The sequence below is a fragment of the Quercus lobata genome, chromosome 2 (assembly GCF_001633185.2).
Source record: "Quercus lobata isolate SW786 chromosome 2, ValleyOak3.0 Primary Assembly, whole genome shotgun sequence".
Taxonomy (NCBI): Eukaryota; Viridiplantae; Streptophyta; class Magnoliopsida; order Fagales; family Fagaceae; genus Quercus; species Quercus lobata.
The window spans coordinates 22,479,113-22,493,771 of NC_044905.1; the positions used below are offsets into that span (position 1 = coordinate 22,479,113).

A 14,659-nucleotide genomic window follows, 5' to 3' on the forward strand; every position below is an offset into this window, starting at 1 on the left:
GATAACCACCATTCTCAGGATCAAATTTTCCAACTATATCAAGAATTTCATACTCACTTGTTTAGCTTGCAATCAACCCAAAATGACCAGTTTCATATAAATAAATATTATTTTTATCTATAAAAAAATTGAATTAAATATAGTTGTGTTACTAAAATAATTATATTGGTTATGCTGATAACCAATATAATTATTTTAGTTACGCAAAATCCCTAACCCTTTTACCAAAAAATACCTCTTTTTACCTTATTTTTCTTAGATTTTATATTAAACAAGTTGAAATTGGCCATGTTATATCAACCTACTTAATAAACTGGTTGTGTTAGGATTGAGGAGTCTTTGACATGATTATTAAATTGGTCGATTTAGATTTGAGTTATGTATTTGAATATCTTTACCATGATCCGTTAACACAAATTAACACCCCTATTTAGCAACATCGAGGCAACATGATACCATGAGCCCATAGCTAGGCATTGTGTATCCAAAACATGATATACCTCTTCAAGAGAAAATACATCATGTTTCAGATACGTGAGTCCTCCCCCTCACATGAAGGTGGACCCCAAAGCTAGGCACCATGTATCCGAAATATGACACACCTCCTCAATTAAGAGGTTAGAGAACTTGTCAACTTCACTGTAAGTGTAAAGGCCTAAAAGAGGAGGACCTATATCATGTTTCGGATACATGAGTCTGAGGGAAGACTCATGTATCCGAAACATAATGTATTTTCTCCTTTACGATATTGTATCTTGTACTGTCATTGCATTTTAGTAATGATTCTGATTTTTTCTAGTCTCTTCACGCTCGCTCTCTTTTCAACCCATCTCACAGCAATGAGGTTGTATCACGTACAATTATTATGGTCATTTCGTTACACTTCTTCGCTCATATCATGTGGGATTAAGATATCCTAAAACAGTTAACTGTTTTAGTTTTCTGAAACAATTTTTTTTGTTTTCAATACTTGCAGCTCAAAGATCATATTCATACGTAAAACTTGTTTACGTAGCAAAAATTAACCATGCGGATTAATGAATACTTTTAACACTGAAGAAGGTTGGGAAACATTATCCTCAACATTGCTTTGAAGAAATTCCAAATAAAAGTACAAATCAAACGCGTTGTACTTGGCAATTCTATCACCATTAATGGAACCCAATATATCCACTTAAGAATCCATGTTGGCCTCCATAACTTTTTCCATTAGCAAAGCGGTCTTCTCTCGAGCTTTTGCAGATCCTCTTACAGAAAGATCTGCTAGCACAGTTGAAAAGTCTGGCACCATCAAAGCATCTGTCATATAGCCCTCACTTTCATCAAACAAGCGAAGAAGGATTTCAGCCGCGCCCTCCTTACTCAACATGCCCCTCCGTTTCAACACATTCACCATTAAGCTCACAACATGGTCAGTTTTTCTCATAGCATTCAATCCTTCATCAAACCTAGCAAGGAGACACAGAACAGCAAGAGAAGTCCCGGCAAGATCCTCACCATTAGCGCTTTCCACTATGTTAATAAGCACCGGAACAACTCCTGATCGAATGGCTACGGTGCAGTTCCCATGGAACTGTACAAGCTCGGCCAAAGAACTTAGGAGGTGATGGGAAGCTAGGCTCCTGGGTCCAGATAGTGCCTTGATTAGCAATTGGATGGTACCAGCTACTGCAAACTTTGCCTTGTTCTTATCAAGCATTGCCAAACTACAAACCAATGAGGAAGTTAATCTACTAGTTTCTGGAGAGCTTGGCGATAGAATGGAATTGAGGTGATAAATGGTTTCCATATCTGCAAGAGACCGCTTTAGCTCAGGGTTTAGAGAGATATTGAAGAGGCTGGACAATGAGAGAGCTTGGATGATTGAAGAGGAAGATTTGGAGAGAGTAAGAAGGGCAGGGATGGCACCATCTGTTTGTGCAAGCAAGTTCCTGTTTTGAGGACTAACCTTCGTTATGGAAACTAGCATTTCGAGCACTTTCTGTTGAACTTCATGGGAGCTTGAGAGTGCTTCAAAAAGAGATTCACTAACGGTTTCACGAATCCGAACTGATGACATTGTGTAATCTGCAGAAATGGTTTCAGAAAGCAGAATAGCTGAATTGGCTGAACTGTGCAATGGGAAGATGGAACAAATCAACTATACCAAAACATGAAGGATTTTTCAAGTAGGGCTGACATGTAGATGGTTCCAAGGTTCAATAGCATTGGAAAAACCTCTAATTCTTTCTTGGGTTGTCATTTTCTCCTAATCGATGTACTCAAAAGCTTCGGAGAAAAAGACACCTTCTATTATCAGGCTTGAAATAAATTCAATATATTCATACAAAGGATGTGACAGAAAGATGCCCTATTAAAATTGACAGGCATCCATGTTCACATATAATAGTCGATTTTTCGAACAATTTAAGGTATTCAATATATTTAGATGCTCCCATATAAGGGACAACTCTGCCAAAAAATATGAGATTTTCATGCCTTTTTGTTAAAATAAAAAGGCATAGCTTTAATCGAAACAAAAGAATAAAATTTACTGTTGAACAATACCAAAAAGATATCACTCGGTTCTATCAATTTTAAACGTAAATAAAATATTTTTGTTTTATAATTTATGGATCCAATTTTGATAGGACGGTACATTCACAAAGTAAAAGTGTGCAAATGTTCAAAAATCATCTTATAGGCTCACTCCATAGCACGGTTTCTCATATTTAAGATTTAACACACACGTAGGGAAAAACAAGTCAACAAAGAGCTAGTAGGAATACAAAAAACAAAAACCAATGAGTAAATAAAACTAATAACAAATCAAAATGACAGAATTCTCCTTCAAACTGTTTAAACAAAAATTCTTATAACAATTTAAATAACAATCAACATATACTTTTAATCTCAACTAATTAATAATCATCTGACCTATTAAGATAAATTAATAGAACAATAAAGTACACAGATAATCTGAATTGCAACTTAATAGGTTTGAAGATAGTCCTCCAAACTGTTTTAGAGTAAACCCTTGTCCTACAGAAACACCAGAAATCACCATTTACAATTGATTTTGTGAACAAGATATTATTCTTAAATCGTAACATTACCAGCACAATGTGTAACGCCCCAAAATCATAAGCAATAAAAGCCTATTTAATCTGAATAATCCATAAAAATATTAAATAAAAGAAACTAGCAACCTTGAATCTGATCACAAGAGTCAGAGCTCTAATTCACCAAATACAAAACATCCTCAAAGATAATTCTCCAATACAATGTTTAATGCCATAAAATAATAATAAAATCCTCAGTTCCACAAAAATAATTCGTAACTTTTGTCTTTCAAGAACCTCTACTCCAGTAATCCATCTAATATATCTGTAATGGGAAATAAAAGGGGGGGGGGGGTGAGATAACTCAATAAGTAGAATTCACTAACATTAGAGTGTGGGAACAAACCTTTTAAATAAATAATTCTTTCAACAAATTCACAACTTATAACTCATCAATATTTTGTTATCAAATATTTCATGTAAAAGAAAATAATATCTTTATATTGTGAGTCATCATAATATATACCGTCATATAAACACTTTCCTAGGCTTTTCTCGTGGTCAATGTTTACGCCCCGTTGATAAGATTGTGTTGTCCTCTTTTAGGACTAGAACCTCATTTCCATCCCTTTTTCTTTAAGGAAAGCTCATTTGGAACCTAAAGGTGCACTCACTTGCTAAAGAGTTTCCTTTTTGGATCTTCAATAGTATACTCCCTTGCTAAGGAGCTATTAAATGTGTACTATCCCCTTTTCTGGGACCGTCTCTTGTTAAAGACTAGCTGCAGTATGATTGTCCCTTACTAAGGACTAAATACCATACTGAATTTCTAATCACGACTTGCCATAGGTTTTCAAAACATATTCAATGTGCTCACAAAATAATTCATTCATACTTCTCAAAATATAAAGACATATTCACACATACCAGTTTAAATAAATTTAGGTCGTCCCACAAGTTTTTCATAAAACGAATAGTTAATGTGCACATCAAACATTTGTAAAATATTCATTTATATATAGAATATCAACATATTTCTTTCATATAAAATTGTTTAATAACCAACACTGTTTTAGGAAAACCCCCCCAAAATTAGTAAACACCACTTACCTCTTAGTTGCAAAAATAAAGGAAATCAACCTCTCTTGAATTGTTACAACAATTCAGTAGAATTAGAACCTAGCAACACCAAAAATAAGTTCATCAATACACTAATTTCCCACTTCAAAACTTATTTTCACACTTAAACAGTTTTATCCTAGACAATAATGATATATCTAAAATTCTCCATTTATTCACGTAACTATCCAATTTACTATTGAAAGCCACGTATTGCCTTAAGTTGTTGCTTAGCATTCCCTCTTGATGCACTGGATGTCCATTGACTCTAACATTATATATATAACTATATATATTCAACTTAACATTGAAGGCCACATTAGATTGCTTTAATCCATCAATCTAGTGCTAGAATGCTCTCTTGATGCCGCTGGACATCTACTGACCTTAATATTATATATATATATATATATATATATATATAAAACAAAAGTAAAAGCTACATAATCAATCAAAGCTCGGACCATACTTTGTAGGGAATAGCATGGCAATACGTGATGTAGCATGGCAATAGCATGATAATTAGTCAGAATGTATTCAGTATTCATAGTTTTTCAGCCTCAATGTTGGACTTAGAACTACTATTCCACTGCGGCTATATAAACAATTGCTATTATAATATTGTAATCATCACTCCAAAGACCCAAAATCTATTACATGGTTGAACTAGTGTGAATGCATATAAACCAGTTAACAATTGAGGCTTAGTGTGAAAGCAAATAAACCAATTGAGACTTAGTGTGAAAGCAAATAAACCGGTCAACAATTGAGGTTTAGTGTGAAAGTAAATTAACCACAAACTCTATTGGTTCAATTCAAAGACTTCCTGACATACGGCCATAATACAATTCTTAATCAAATATAATAACAATTCTTGGAGCCTTTTCTCTATTAGTATAATCATAAAAACCGTACCTGTAACAGCCACAATGAAGGGAAGTAAAGTTCAGTAGTCTGATGCGGCTGAAGCAAAAAGGAAGCCTTATAAGAATATGCACGTGTAGCTTAAGGGGTAAAAAAGACTAGGATTTTCAAGGCCCATATATGTACTTATGTCACCTCACTTGGGCTTCATATTCCATAATATTTATCTTCTTTTTAATACCTTAGGCCCAAATTAATTTAATCCATTTTAATTATAAGCCTCCTTTAAAAAATTTACGTATAATAATTTAATTGGTATCAAAATTATGGGGTGTTACACAATGAACTTCTATCAAAAATCCAAAATTTTTATTACAATCAATTAGCAAGAAATGTCGTTTATGAGCAATTGAAAACGTCCAAAAAAGGAAAAAACTAGCATGATAATGCATTCCAGAAGATACAATGAGATAAGAGATCATGAACATCCAAAGAAGAAAATGTCCCCAATAATTATTTTGATATTGGAGAAGGTAAAAAATAATTTATCGATTCAATGAATGACCAGGCTTTGAAACCAAAAACCACCAACTTGGTCAAGGTAATGTCAAGAAACAGGAATCCACAAAGAGGAAACAGGAAAAATGTGCGTATCACACTACACCGTATAATGAATTGTTTGTCATAATCTAGTTAAATTTTATTCTGGCAAAAATTTTCCAAGCTGGATCAATGGTGATGGTCGTCTCCATGGCCATCAGGAGGACCCCCAGGGCCAACCACTTCCAGCTGTAAACATAAACAACAATCATGAGGAGCCTCATTCAATTAATTAAAAAATCCATAATAAAATGTTATAATAAATAATTAAAAAAACTGCATAAATATATCTTTTACTTCTTTTTGTAGGATTGGGACCTTGGGAGGAGGGTATTGGAGGGGCTTAAAACAACATCATATGGAAGAAAAATGGAATAATTTACCTTGAAATATTGAGAACAGACAGGGCATTCATGTGGCTTGCCTTTCTCCAGCCAAAACCACACAACATCATGCTCATCTTCTGTAAATTTATACAAATTTCAAGACCCTATCAATTACTCTAAACTACAGGAGTTCAAGAATTGCAATGACTTTTTATTGCATTAAAGAAGGGGAGAAATCAAAATTAAAAAATGAGCAGAGGGTTTACCTCCCTCACCACCAGGGCATCCAACTATACGTTTGTCAAAGACAGACTTGACAATAGCAGGTGAATCCTACAAGCAGAAAACATTACAGAACCAGACATTTAAGGTCATCTTTAAATCTCTATAAACCCAAATTATGACAACTATAATACCATAACCATTCATTAATTAACTCTATATAAGAAAAATTCAATAATAGATGCTGTAGGAGCATGGTTTGTAAGTCGTTGATAGTGTATACGCACTTTGCCTTTAAAAAGTTATAAAAATAGAATCTCTTGGGTTCAACCTATGAAAGCAGTGGAATTTAGGAGGGAGCAGGTTAAACATCATTGTGTAGCATACTGTAGATGAGAAGAAAGAAAAGGAAATAAATAAGAGGATAAGAAATAGGGTTGGGTGGGCATAGGACAAATTGGGGATTTTGTCTAGGTGTGCTTGTAGCAGGTTAAGGTTTAGGAGGATTTGTGGATCTAGAGTTTAGAGTTGTGGAAGAAAGGGCTAGAGCTTAAATTTGGTTAGGGTTTGATAAGATTTGTATGGCTACTTGATAGAGAAAGAATGTGGGGTTTATGGTTTTGATAGGTAAGAGGAAGGGTTTAACTTGGGGTTATAAGTTAGGAAGGAAATAGAGAAATTGATAGTATTCAGAGGTAAGAACAAAAACCACAAGAAAGAGAAGAAAAGAGAGAAGAGAAAGGGAGGAAAAAGAATAATAATAAGGTAATAACTGTTAAAAGACTAACTTGGCTTCAAAACTTAACATGCATAAGATCTTATAAAAATTCTAGACTCAATTAAACTACCAAAATACCCTTAATTTGCATGAGTTACAGAAATTACAGTTTTAGTCCAGAATACAAAATTGGACATTAAGTTGTTATTTTAAACCCAAATATATAGTCTTCCCCACCCCCCCCCCCCTCCTAAACTAGGACACATATAACTAGACCTTTAAAACCATACGACTTTTGCTTCAATTGGACTTTACAAATGGGCCCATAAAATATATTTTGAATAGACAATTTGTGAAGTAACAAATTAATTTTTTATAACTACATTAAGGGTCCTCAAAAGTTTGAAGGAAATGATGAAGAAGAGAGTCATAAAGTAAAATTACTAGTGGGAGGTGGGGGGGGGGGGGGTGTCAGGGAGAGTTGTCTAAGTGTAAGGGCATAAATTTGACTGCAAGAGAAGTCACTTCATGTAAAAATTCTGAAGGGTAGTCTAGTAGGACCACATTAGATCTTACCTCCAAGAACCTGCTCAGAGGTTTTTCCTTGGAAAAATAGGGAAAGAGGGGAAAAGCTTTTAAAAACGCACAGACACACAGACACACACACAAAAAAAAAGAAACTATATAGCAAAAGGGCTAAAGAGAAATCACAAGATGCAAAAGTATCTTATATTGTAATATTAACATGTCACCTTGTGTGCATGTTAGCATGCGTGGAAGTAACTCCGTATGCTTGTATCTGAATATGTATTAAGTATACGTATATGTATATGATATATCTTCACAACTTTGTTACTTCAACTATGGGCTATGATTTTCAACTTATATCTGAAGGGTTATAGTATACATTTGTCTTTCCAGATATACACCAACCAAATTATGTCATCTTGAAACCTTCACCCTTTGAGAAAGTGGTTTGACAGATTACTTAAGAATTATAAAGAATCTCAATTTCTCCCTTCTGGAGAACAATTAAGCTGATACACTAACCACAATTTTTCTCATGAAGTTGTCACACATGCAAATATGGAAAAATACAGCACTTAGGATTATACTATTGCTTATACCTTTTTTGATAGGTAACTGAGGATTATACTATTGCATGTACTACTCCCTTGGGTTAGGACTTCGGAGAATTAGTCCTAGGACTCTATGCGTGTATATATGGACCTCTCTGCTTTCAGTTTAGTTGCTCAATACAATTGAATACATATTCTTCAGTTCTCATTTTACATGATGAATTGCAAAGAACTAACAGCAAACTATCACTATTACCTGCTAATATCCTAAACAGTGATGGCTATCTTGAATACATTAGCAGGGAATAGTCAGTGCAACATCATTAAATTTTTATCAGGCTGGAGAACAGAAATCCCTTCAAAGGACAATGTAAAAATCAGGACATTGGTAGAACTAAAGGTAAAGACAAAGTTCACTTGTGCAACATGCTTATCTCTTAGAGCTGATTACCAAACTCAGATTCACACCTATTGAACCTTCTATGTCGCAATTATTTATTTATTTATTTGGATTGGTAAGTTACACACACACCCAATGGGTCTTTGAACCCAAGACCCCACCCTCCACCTAGAATTACTAAGGGGAGGAGGTGCCAGCTGAGCTAGAGCTCATTGGCATTAATGCAATTATGTATATAATGTTGTTCACGTCTTTTATTGTACATAGAATAATTCATAACAAGAACACAGAATTCCTATCAAAGAGTTGATTTACACAAAATGTGTATCTGTTTTCATCTCAACAAAATTTCAGGGGAAAAAGAAGAAAGAGCTGCTATGATTATGAAAAATTGGCAAAGAAAGCTAGCAGCAACATACATCTAGAAACAAACATTTTGCGATGCAGCCGTTATCCAACCATGCATGAGAGTATAAAAACTTTTCAAAGTTACATGATTGAGTCAAAATAACATTCCCAATCAATCGAAATTGCATGTGACATCTCAAGAACAAATAAATTAAAGATAGGAAAAAAAAAGGAGGGGGGGGAGGACATGAAGAGAGGTAATTAAGAATTGTTAGAGTTGTTTTAGTATTCAATCCCTTATTAGAATGTAAGTGAAGGAACACCAAAGTAACGCAATAAAACTAGGAAAACGCTAAAGCTACTACAAAATTAGGGTTTAGGGTTTAACAATCTAATTAGTGACATATCTGAGGCTCTGTTTGTTTCAGCATTAACATTTTCTGAAAAATTAATCATTTTTTCCAAAAAGTTTTTTCTAGAAAACTATCTCAATTTCCTATGTTTGGTAGCGAGCTTAAAATGCGTTGGAAAACTATCTCTGGACTTCCCTTATATAATGTTATTTTCCTTATTTAGCTTCACTTGAGACAAAGTTGTTTTCCCAAAAATTTTAGCCGAAAACAACTCTATCTAATGCAAAGCTAAATAAGGAAAGTTACGAGCTTTTGAATTTTTTTTATTTTTTATTTTTTTTAATACTAACAGAAAAATGTGGAAAACTATCATCACAATTTTGTAGTAAGCCTCATAAAAATGAGAAGAAAGAAAGAAGGTTACCTTGGTACCAAAGGGGCCAACTGGATAATTGATTTCAAGAACGTTCCTTCCCTAATTAAAAAAAATAAAATTATTAGTTATAGAAATGGAAATCTCGTAAATATTTATATTTAAAAATAAATAAAAAATGAAAACCTGAAGGGCAGCCTCAAGTTCCTCTCGCTCATGTCCAGTAGCAATGGGCATTACATCTTCGACCTTCTTCAAAGTATTACCTTACAATGATTTCAATTATAATATTATTTCTTTTTTTTTTTTTTCTAGATACCAAACAACATAAAAATAAATATTTAAAAAAAAGAAAAAAGAAAAAAGGAGGAGATACCGGAAAGAGGGGCAGAGAAAAGAGTGTGAGAGTGAGGCGGCGTTGTTGCGGAAGAGGTGGTGGTGGTAAGCGATCGGACGATAGTGAGGGAAGGAGCGGATGATGGCGGTGATAGCTTTCGCAGGAGGAGCTGAGGTGTTGTTGACGACGATGACACCGCTCGCCTCCACATTTTGTTTTCTAGATACCAAGCAGCCTGATCGATCATTGTCTTGTCTTTTGGGCGTTTTATAATGTAAATTTTAGACTACTACTACCACTACTACCCATGTACGCGTGTATTCCTACTTCAATTCTTTTCTCTTTTTTCTTTTTTTTCTTTTTATTTTTATTCTCAAAAATATTTTTTTTTTCCTTTTGTTTTCTTGTTCTTTTTTGTTTTTGTAATTTTTAATCTTTTCTCCCAAATCAACTTTTTAACCTTAACTATTGTTAGGGGCATTTTTGGCACAACAAGTCAAGTGAGCCCAAGGCCCATAGGCTTCATTTGGCAGCAAAACAATGGCCGAATCACACGCACAAAATAATAACATGAAGGCCCATACGGCAGACCAAGAGGAAATTGTATGTTACTTAAAAGGCAAAAATGGAAGTGATAAATTAACCCAAACAACAAGCCCAATTCCTATTAGCTTAAGGAGATAGGGGCGTGGACGGATTGAGCAGTGGAGGCCAAAATTTTAGTTGATAAATTCCAATCAGCTACTGACCCACCGATCTCTAAATCCGGCAAATCCGTTAAAAATCTTAGCAATTTCAACTCGGTAGATTAAATGGGTTGAAAAATTCAATTGATTATATGAAATTATTTCAAATAAGTTGAATAATTGTTTACTCCCTTCAATAAAAAAAGAAAAGAAAAGAAAAATTACATCTTTAGTTAATAATAATTATAAATATGACATTATTTTTAATTAGAATAACTTAAATTTTATCACACTGAAACGAAAAACATCTTAGAAGCTAAAATTAAACCTACACATATAGTAAGATCAATAATAAAATCTTAGAGAGAAAAACTGAATTTTATCAAGAAAGAGAAATGTGAAAATGAAAAAATAAAAGGGAAGAGAAAGAGATGAGAGAAATAAAATGGGTGGATAAATGAGGTAGAGTATTGCAATATGAATAGTATATAAATATAATATAATATATTTATATATAATATTAAATATAATATAAGCGGGCGGGTTAGGTTTAGGTAGGTTATAAATTACATGTGGGGAAAAGGTCTTACAAATACATATAAAAGTCAATTTACGCAACATTTTTTACAACTACTAGCATAAAATATTTTGATTAAAAAATAAATCAATAAAAAAAAGATAAATCAATAATGCGTCTGCGTTAAAAAAGCCTTATTCTAATTACAATTTATTATCTAAGCAAATTGTAAAAAAATGTTATGAACAATTTCAGACAACAACCACATTATTAAAACAAAAAAATAAAAAATAAAAAATTACTGCAATAACATTAGAGCCGTTGCAATAAGATGTTGTTGCAACAATTAAATAGTTGATGCAATGTGTTGCAATAAAATATGAGAAAATAAATTTGTGCATAAAAAAAAAAAAATCATTGCAATAAACTCAAAATATTTTAATAACAACTATGATGCAACGATCTATATGTTGTTGGAATACATGATTTACTGCAATAGATATCTTGTGGCAATAGGCTATTTCTCCACTGCACTAACTCTAGCTCATCCTTTTTCCTTCCTCCATGTCAAATTTCATTCTTATTAACTTAAAGACTCCAAGCAATAGACACCGCAAGAGCTATCTTGTCCTCTTTGAATTTCTCTACCATCATCATCTGCCATAAGAGATCATGGAAACTGATGATGCCGAAAATAATACCACTAGTGAGTCACACGTTCCTCGTACGTCGCAAATGGCACCTGCACAACGAAAAGGAAGAACCTAGCAGAGAGTACTGGTGTGGTACCGGCCAAACACCCTCCGAAGGTCAAGTTAGAACTATTCTCACTGCTCTAGAGTGCTAGAGAGGGTAAATTATGCGTACCTTGGGTTGTGAGGATGCTTAGGTTTTTATAGTAGCGAGGGTTACCCCTCTTTTCCTTGGAGTAGAAGTCTTTTCCTTATAGGAGTCCTCTTGAGCGTATTTTATGGGATCTTTTCCTTATAAGGATCCCTTGAATATTATCTAGCGTGGGAAGCAAGACAATTCCTTATACGTAGCGTGGGTAGCAAGTAAACTTATGCTCGGTCCGTCAGCCTCAATTTACTTCCTTCAACTTTTTTGGGCGTCAGTCTAGTAATGCTGTCAGCCTTGGAGCCAGCTGACCCTATGACCGTCAGCTATAACACCGTCAGCTATGTCCGAAGGATTGTACTAAACCCGTCAGTTTTATGTTCCGCGTGGCTAGGCTCACCTTTTATTCTCATCAGAAACCATTAAACTAAGTAGACCAAGACCAACCAAAGATTCCAAAACAATCCCATATTTTTCGAGCTCTAGAACAAGACCAAAAAAGATCGAGGATTCATTGCCAGTTTTGCACTCCTCACATAAATCATCACTGAGCACATGTCGACACACAAGATTTTCTTTAGTAGGTAGGATATCCCAGCAAGCCCTCCAAGCAAAGTGTCAAGCTTTATGAGGAATATGTAATCTTCATAACAATTTCCAGAATTAAAGTAGTTGCATATGATGTGCATAAAATATATACAATAAAGTACTCTCATATTTGCATTTTAGTCTTATTTTTAGCCTATCGTTTGACGTGGATCCAATCAATGAGATAGAGGAGAACTCCAATACATACTTATATGCACTTTGGACAGAGAAGAAACCATTCTGAGTTCCAAACCACATCAACTTATCAGATGGCCACCTACCACTCAATGGGATACTTCTAATTATATCAACTTCAAAAGGTAGAAAAAGATTCTCCAGCACTTCTAACTTCCAACAGCAATTATCAAAATCAATAAGGTCAGCAACCCATAACTCTGGATCAGAACCAGCTCTTGGGGACACCACTTTAAAAATAATTATTTTATACATTTTCTTTTGTACTAAATAGATGCTAATCCCCCTCCCTTGGAGTATTGCGGTTATGATGCTTGTGAAGTCACCCAATCCATCTAAAGCCACTATAATGTTAGCTGAAATATCATCTGCTCTCATCTGCTTGTATGAGTTTCCAATCATGGGAGTCAAACCATGATTGAAAACCATGATCCACTATTGGTATTTGCTGAATGAAAGGTGGCAATTGATCATTGACTAATTTGGTCACTTTTTCAAGGTTCATTGTCAGCATTTCTTTCATAATGGTACGCATTTTAGTTTCATTCAATAACATAAAATAAAACAATTATTACAATAACTTGATACCAATTACTTTTACAATTTATTCTAACGAAAATCTTGAATTTACAATATATTGCAACGAAGATATTATTGTATGATTGCAATAACCTTTGATATCAATTATATAGCAATCTATTGCAATGACAAATATGAAATGTTGGAGCATTTTAATATTATTTAATTAATATGAATAAATATGACAATGTAAATATAAAGATGTGGGAGTTAATATGGAAGATAAGGAATAAGTGGAATGTTTAATCCACATTGAAAAAGGGAGAGACTCTTTTATTCTTTTTAATTGTGGTGATTAATAGGCTGATATGTATTGGAGCAAATATTAAGCTAGATACATTTATAATATTTTCCATATCCATTGGTGAGTAAATGGCCTTTTTATTATGAAAAATGAAGAGTCATTCACCCACTTAATGGATTAGCTGTTGGGCCTATTTATTTCTTTAGAAACTCCTTATCTCATCCATTTAATTGTGTAACTCCTATATATTAGATTTATGTCTAACAATTAATCTTGTAACAACCACTACATCAGAATTATGGACCTAATTAATCAGTTTAATTTGGGTAATAATTTCGTTAGGCCCATTGAGCCTATAAATAGACTCATTCATACCTAATACAAGTAACAGCATTACACAACAAAAAATCCAGGAATTACAAGTATTCTTATACACTAAAAAATAGAGAGATTCTTGGCAAGGAAGGATGTTCTTTCTTGTGGAGTTTTGGGCTTGAACACTTTGTACAGAGGTTGTTCTAGCCATACAACATTTGTTAGACTGTTGTATCCTGGGAGAGACAAATCAAAGAAAGTCTGCACCGGTTACAAAATTTAGCCAATTAAGGGCTTGAATCTTCTTAAAGAGAGCGAGTGCCGCACCTCAGTCCAAATAGTGTTATGTATTTTTTATCTCAAATTAATAATATTTAAAAGTATTATTCAGTTTCTCTTTGTGTTTCTTCCATTATTATTGTATTTACACTAACATGAAACAATAATTTAGATATCAAAGTAGTAACTTGATCCGAATTATTTTTGTCAATTATTTGCAATCTATTGCAATAAGAGTCATGAAGAAATAGCCTATTGCTACAAGATATCTATTACAGTAAATCATGTATTTCAACAACATATAGATTAGGGGTGTGCATGGTTTGGTTGGTGTGGTTATTGGACAAATTTGCAACCGCACCATAGGGATCGGTTACCACTTCTCCATCTCTGATCGTCATTGTCGAAGGTTGGTTCCCCGATCTCCATTGATACGATTTTTGGGCATTGGGTCAACTGAGTTGGTCAGTTTTTCTAACTCACATACTCACAGATTAAAACCCACATGTTCACTGCCACAAATTAAAACCCACATGTTCACAACCATAGATTGAAACTTACATCCAAAAATCTTAGAGAGAAAATCAAAAGTTCAAAAAGAGCTAGCTAGTACATTCATAAAAAGAGTTGATTCAAGGA

General features: G+C 33.9%; 2 protein-coding genes across 4 annotated transcripts; both read right to left on the reverse strand.

The window, feature by feature from the left end:
* Positions 1-1,076: 1,076 nt before the first annotated feature.
* On the reverse strand, positions 1,077-2,190 carry LOC115974513 (U-box domain-containing protein 1-like). The gene has a single exon (XM_031094913.1). It carries the CDS (start codon positions 2,057-2,059, stop codon positions 1,175-1,177), a length of 885 nt encoding a protein of 294 aa, XP_030950773.1. The 5' UTR covers positions 2,060-2,190; the 3' UTR covers positions 1,077-1,174.
* Positions 2,191-3,140: 950 nt separating this feature from the next.
* LOC115974988 (cytochrome c oxidase subunit 5b-2, mitochondrial-like) lies at positions 3,141-10,063 on the reverse strand. Of its 3 annotated transcripts, XM_031095595.1 has the most exons (8): positions 9,820-10,063; positions 9,630-9,709; positions 9,495-9,545; positions 6,217-6,283; positions 6,008-6,087; positions 5,076-5,123; positions 4,152-4,220; positions 3,141-3,366 (listed from the first exon to the last, which is right to left on the reverse strand). In XM_031095595.1, exons 1-7 carry the CDS (start codon positions 10,025-10,027, stop codon positions 4,155-4,157), a joined length of 600 nt encoding a protein of 199 aa, XP_030951455.1. In that variant the 5' UTR covers positions 10,028-10,063; the 3' UTR covers positions 3,141-3,366; positions 4,152-4,154. The 3 variants fall into 3 exon arrangements, with proteins under 3 accessions (XP_030951455.1, XP_030951457.1, XP_030951456.1); XM_031095597.1 differs by lacking the exon at positions 4,152-4,220 and having other exon boundaries at positions 9,820-10,061; XM_031095596.1 differs by lacking the exons at positions 3,141-3,366; positions 4,152-4,220; positions 5,076-5,123 and adding an exon at positions 5,491-5,813 and having other exon boundaries at positions 9,820-10,055.
* Between the last annotated feature and the right edge of the window lie 4,596 nt (positions 10,064-14,659).